Consider the following 6624-nt stretch of genomic DNA (forward strand, 5'->3'; position numbering starts at 1 on the left):
TATATATATATATATATATATATATATATATATATATGTGTGTGTGTGTGTGTGTGTGTGTGTGTATAGACGCAGGCATGGCTGTGTGGTAAGAAGGTTGCTTCCCAACCACAGAGTGCCAAGTTCAGTCCCACAGCGTGGCACCTTGGGCAAGTGTCTTCTACTATAGCCTCGGGCCAACCAAATACTTGTGAGTGGATTTGGTAGATAGAAACTGAAAGAAGCCCATTATATACATATATATATTTATGTATATGTTTGTGTGTCTGTATTTGTCCCTTACCATTGCTTGACAACCAATGTTGGTGTGTTTATATCCCCCGTAACTTAGCAGTTCAGCAAAAGAGACCCATAGAATAAGTACTAGGCTTACATGAAATAAGCCCTGGGGTTTGATTCATTCCACTAAAGGTGGTACCCCAACATAGCTGCATTCGAATGACTGAAGTAAGTATAAAAGAAAAAAGAATATATATATATATATAATAATAATAATAATATAAATATATAGATATATGCATATATCCATACATATATGTACATACCTACATCTATATGTATACATACATGCATATATGGGTACAGGACATCAAAAAGACGTTAAACACAATGAGAAATGAAAAACGAAAATAGAAAACGAACTTTTTTTGAATAACGAAAAAAAACTTTTTTTGCTCTTGAAGTGCTGATGTTTTTACAGTCCTGTGCAGCAGAGATCAAAAACTTGATGATTCAGAGGACTTTCTTGAGGCTTTCCTCATAGTCGGACAGATTTAAACAAGAAATGCATATTTGCAAGTTTGTTTTATTGCTTTCTAATATATTTTGTACGATTATTCAGCACCAATGAGCGCACATTTTGTCTTTAATCTTCTACTTGTTTCAATCAGTAGACTGTGGCCATGCTGGGGCACCCCCTTGTGCTGGTGGCACATATTAAGCACCTTTCGAGCATTGGGCCTCACAGAGGCAGAGTGCTTTTTATGTACCACCAGCACAAGTACCAGTTACGTGACGCCAGCATCAACCTCGACTAATCATCATCACCATCCATTATCATTTATATATGCATATGTTATCATTTGCTCTTATAATTCCTTCACTATTCAAATATTTGTTTATGTTGCAGTTGGCTGTAGAATTCGTCTACTGTTTGGCCCTCACAGAAGTTCTTTCAAAGGTAAGTAGGATCAATACATTAGTGATACTGAACAACAAACAATACCTCGTTGCAAAGAACCACAAATATATCCTTCTTTGTAAGGACTAACAGATATGTTCTTCCTTGGCAGGACCGCCAGTTTTGTCTCTTCTTTTTAAGGACCAACACTTGTCTCTCTTTGCATTGGCCAACAGGCATGTCATTTGTTTGCAAAGACTAACATGTGCCCCTTTTTTGTAGGGTAGTCCCTGACCTATTCCCACCTTGCAAGAACTTACAGATACATTCTGGACTCTCTAGCATACAAGTCGAATTTCTCAGACCAAAATTTACAGCCCCAAAAAAGGGTATTATTTTTCATCCTTTCTGGCTCAATAAAATAGGAAGCAGTAGACCACTGGCATTGATATAATTGATTTACCTGCCTACTACTGACTTGCTGGCCTTGTACCAAAATTTGAAAGTATTATTATTATTATTAATATTATTATTATTATTATTTTATGTTTGACTTTTGCTTTGCATTTGTACAAGTTGGATCCAAGTCTCACCCAGAGACCTCAAGAGACAACAAGTTAGAAGTTCATGTAGGTGTTATGCCTAGGGTACCATATATTTGGATTTGTACATAGTGTTGTTCTAGAGACTGTTTAAGAAACCATAAGAAAATTATGTGTTTGTTTTAAAATTTGAGATCACATAGACAGTATTTTACGTAGGATATGGGCAGTTCCCATGAGCACTATCTTTTGAACTTCAGCCATTTTGGGGTTTCCTGGTATCTGAGCTAGGTAGTAATCAGCCCTTTTATTATTATTATTATTATTATTATTATATTTTTACAGTTGTACTACCATCCTGGGCATGATGACTTAGTCAACCAAATAATTCCTCATGCTTTTCGGCATTTCTCCTATAAAGAAGGGTAAGTTTATTTTTGGTTGTTTTTTTTTCTTTTACACTTTCCCCACCTCATTAAAAATTCACCGTTATTTTTTATTCATTTTGTTCACTCTATGCTTATCATGGAACATGGACTTTAACACTTCAGCATATTAATTGGCCATATCAAACCCAAATATGCTACTCCTTTTATGTTCAAACCTGCCAGATCAGGCCTCTCACTCCTATGCTAAAAATAAACAATTACATCTTTGAAATCTTGAAGCTACAAAACAAAGCCAGTTCCATTTGAATGCGGTTGTAAATAATGTGAAATTTTCATCAGCATTTACCTTTTTTTTTTTCAATGTTTAACCCTTTTGGCACCAACCTGTCTGAGATCACCCTTAGGTCTATGATAAAAATTTCCTGTTTTAAATTGATCTGAATTAAAAATTTCCATCAAAATTTCATGTTAATTTATTATCCAAGCACCAACTTAATAATGACGAAACCTATTTTAACAAATTCTTCATTATTTTCATAATCAAAATAAAGGCAGCATAATTCAACAGAAATATTGTAAGAAAAAGATTGAGCAGGCGAATGTGATTGTAAGATGAATTTGAATAAAAGCATACTCCGAATATAAAAGCTTTTATTATATATATATATACTTTCTCTATTCCCGAGCATTAAACTAATACATCCTTTTGTTGTTTACACCACCTGTCCTCGTCTGTTGTTGTTTTTTTCGTAAATTCTCCCATATATATATATATATATATATATATATATATTTATCATCATCATCATACGTCTCTGCCTTCCATGCTCTATATATATATACATGCACACACACGCTAGTATTGATCAGTAAGAATGAGTACTCAACACTGCATTGATTATTTGTAAGTTTTACCAATTGAGTAGAATATAATTGGCTAAGAAGAGCAAATAATAAAACTTGTCATTTGTTTTTCCCAGTTGACTCTAAGAACCAAAACCACTCCTATTTGCATTTGTAATTCTCATCTCCTGCTTTGTTTTGCCATTAGACAGACTGTATAATTGAATATATGCAATGTTGTAAAATATAGTTTGTCATTTCTTTAATTAGGAAACATAAATTTGCTGTTTATTGATTAAAAACAGACGGCAAAGAAAGACTCAATAATTATTCTGATCAGTCGTAGTGGCTATTATCGTTATTCAGTCTCAAGGTCATCTCTGTTTGAGCAGACTGATGATTACAACATTCCAGATGTGGTCATCCTGTCTGGCATTAAGATAACTTTGATTTTAAACACCCTCAGAGTGACGTTTTCTCTACTGACTGCTTGTATAATTGCAGTTCTTCAAATATTTTTTTCAGCTCCTAAAATTATGTGTGCGACATCCTACAGTGTGTGTTTGTGTGTGTATCATTGTACAAACTGTATAGAATAAATAGTAATATACAAGTTCAGATTCTGCATTATTTTGAATGAATTCTTTGTATTTTGCATTAGTACAGACATGAAAGTAATTTATTTATTATTAAATATAATAATATAAATTATTTGCATGGTTTTGTGTTACAAAACAATTTGTCATGATATTAGGATTTTTCTTATGGTTAAATAAAAGTTCATGGAAATATTTCTCTGTAATTTATAACTTTATATATATTAATGGGTGTTCGATGATGGCTTAGCTGTTTGGTTGGAAGGGATGCTTGAGTTTGCTTCATAGCGCAATCTTTTCTTTTATACTTGATGGCTTGGGATAAAAATTGCCCCTTTCTCATCTTGTATGAGGAATACTGAATGTTTTCATGCACTACCTGTTTGATAAGAAACTCAGATCCCTTGGAGGGATCATTGTCAATCACAGCCTGGATATCACCAACAAATTCAGGAGTTCTCTTATCAGAATGATCAAAGTGAGTTTTCTGAGCTTCCATACCTTTATAATCACCATTAGACTCATCCAAATTTTCCAAATCCTCTGCACTGTCCTCAGATTGACACTCAAACACTCTGAATTGTTCATATTGGAGATTCTGGCATAAATACCAAGCAGTACAATATGTCGTTTCCAAATTTGTGGCAGAGTAAACTGCATCATGGTGCTGTTTTTCTCCCAGATGGTGCCCAACTGATCCTACTATATTGTGTAGTCAACAAAATCCAAAACCAACAATCCACATGCACGAAATTAAAAATATAGAATGGCGACAATTTATCCATCACACCCTGTATATGTATGCACACACTACAGTATTCTTTCAATTTCTATCTACCAAATCCACACACAAGGCTTTGGCAGAACTGGAGCTACTGTAGAAGTAACTTGCCTTAGTTGCTGTGCAGTGGGACTGAACCTGAGATCAAATAGTTGGGTAGCAAGCTTCTTAACTATGCAGCCACAGTTTTCTTGCTATTAATAATAGCAATAAAACCATTTATTTCTCTCAATTTACATAATTTCCCATTTGTACGTTAACTCACAGAACCAATCTACCACATAAACCAAAAGACAACTGTATTTCATACAGTCACAACTTACAGATTCCTCCCATGCATGGTGTTAAGCTCTATGTTGTTCCATGTATGACAACCAGTGCTCCAGCTATAATTATTCATTCTGTCGTGTTTTTTTTTTTTTGGCTTTTTTGTTTTTGTGTATATTTATATCCCAGACGAGGTTCTCACTATATACGTCAGTTTAAGGGGAACATGCCGAAATAATATTAACCAATTTACTTGTCAATCACTTTCAACAAACTACAGCTTCCAAATTGGAGAAATACTTCATTTTTCTTACATTATATATTTGATCTTTGTTTTCTTCTGTCACTTTCATAAAGATATCAACAACAACAACAACAATAATAATAATAATAATAATAATAATGATAAAAATACTGGTATCAGCAGTGGTGATTGTTGTAGTTATTGTTGTTGTTTTGGTAGTGGTGGTGGTAGAATTGCATGCAGAGACAATGTCTAGTACTTCAGCCAGAGTATGGAATTCTATAAATAAAACCCTGTAATTGAAGTAGGGTACATCATCAACATCGTCGTCATCATCACCGTCATCATCACCACTATCATCATCACTCTGTGCTTGTATGGGTCAGACAGAATTTGTTGAAGCAGATTTAGTGTGGACACATGCTCTTCCAGTCGCTAACCCTCACTTATTTCAATGCAACATAATATTTCCTGCTGGTCAGACGTGTTTACCATCGAAGACTGGAAACAAACAACATTGCTTATATTATTATGATTTCAATGACGATGATGATGATGATTCTTGGTTGCTATGCTTTTAAAGATCATAGGTTGTAATTATCAGGGCCAACCTGGTGTTAACCCTTTTGCATTCATATTATTCTCTTAAAAGGAATACCTATTTATTCACATTGTTTTGAATTAATCAAGCATTGTTTCATACCTTTGAGATTTTGATAATGTGATTTTAGAATGGCATTGTTGGACATGTGTGAGAAGCCCAATCAAGCAAGTTTGAGCATAAGACAAGTAAAATATTTTGGCCAGATATGGCCTGTTTAAATGCTAAAGGTTTAAGCAATAATGCAATGAAGCAAAACCCTAAATGGTCACATGACTTGTTAGAAATAACAGCCAAATTGCTTATAAATTATTCTTTTATATCATAAAGAATTGCATATCAAAAAAAAAATATGGGATGATTAAGGCTGGAATGGTTTTCATAACAGGCGTCCTTGATCAAGATTGACCTAGGGCTAAACAACAATACTTGTTTATTTTAATCTCTTTGAATATTTTCTATTTCAGACTGCAGTCTTCCCCAAATGCTGCCAATATTAATCTCATATCTGACCTCTATGCTGAGGTCATTGGAGTTTTGTCACAATCCAGGTTAGTCTTCTTTCGTTCTTTCTCTCTCTCTCTTTCTTTCTTTTTCTTTCTTTCCTTCCTTCCTTCCATCCATTTCTTCCTTTCGTCCTTCCTTCCTTCCTTCCTTTCTATTTTTACTTGTTTCAGTCATTGAACTGTGGCCATGTTGAGGCACCACTCTGTAGCATCTATTTGTCAAACAGATCACTACCAGTGCTTTTTTTTTTTGTCTTTAAAGTCTAAGTATTTAAAGTCTATCAGTCTGTTTTGCCAAACTGCTAAGTGATGGGAATATAAACAAACCATCATTGCTTACCAGGTGGTAGCAGCAGAGAGAGTGTGACAAACACAGGACACAAAGATACAGATAAACCTCTCCCTCCATAAATATATACAGAATCATTAGCACGTCGGGCAAAATGCCTAGCGGTATTTCGTCTGCTGTTACGCTCTGAGTTCAAATTCCACCAAGGTCGACTTTGCCTTTCATCCTTTCAGGGTCGATTAAATAAGTACCAGTTATGCAGTTATGTAATTGACTTAATCCTTTTGTCTGTCCTTGTTTGTCCCCTCTATGTTTAGCCCCTTGTGGGCAATAAAGAAATAAGAAACGTTAGCACGCCGGGCAAAATGCCTAGCGGTATTTCGTCTGCTGTTACGCTCTGAGTTCAAATTCCACCAAGGTCGACTTTGCCTTTCATCCTTTCAGGG

General features: G+C 34.8%; 1 protein-coding gene across 1 annotated transcript in view; it reads left to right on the plus strand.

Annotated features, from left to right (window-relative positions):
- LOC106877886 (protein furry) overlaps positions 1-6624 on the plus strand; it is a 152698-nt gene that overhangs the window by 57002 nt on the left and 89072 nt on the right. Inside the window, exons 6-8 of the mRNA XM_052974065.1 lie at positions 1130-1180; positions 2008-2087; positions 5851-5934. Coding sequence (XP_052830025.1) covers positions 1130-1180; positions 2008-2087; positions 5851-5934 — 215 coding nt within the window. The remainder of the gene's footprint in view (positions 1-1129; positions 1181-2007; positions 2088-5850; positions 5935-6624) is intronic.

Source organism: Octopus bimaculoides, chromosome 17, assembly GCF_001194135.2.
Source record: "Octopus bimaculoides isolate UCB-OBI-ISO-001 chromosome 17, ASM119413v2, whole genome shotgun sequence".
Taxonomy (NCBI): domain Eukaryota; kingdom Metazoa; phylum Mollusca; class Cephalopoda; order Octopoda; family Octopodidae; genus Octopus; species Octopus bimaculoides.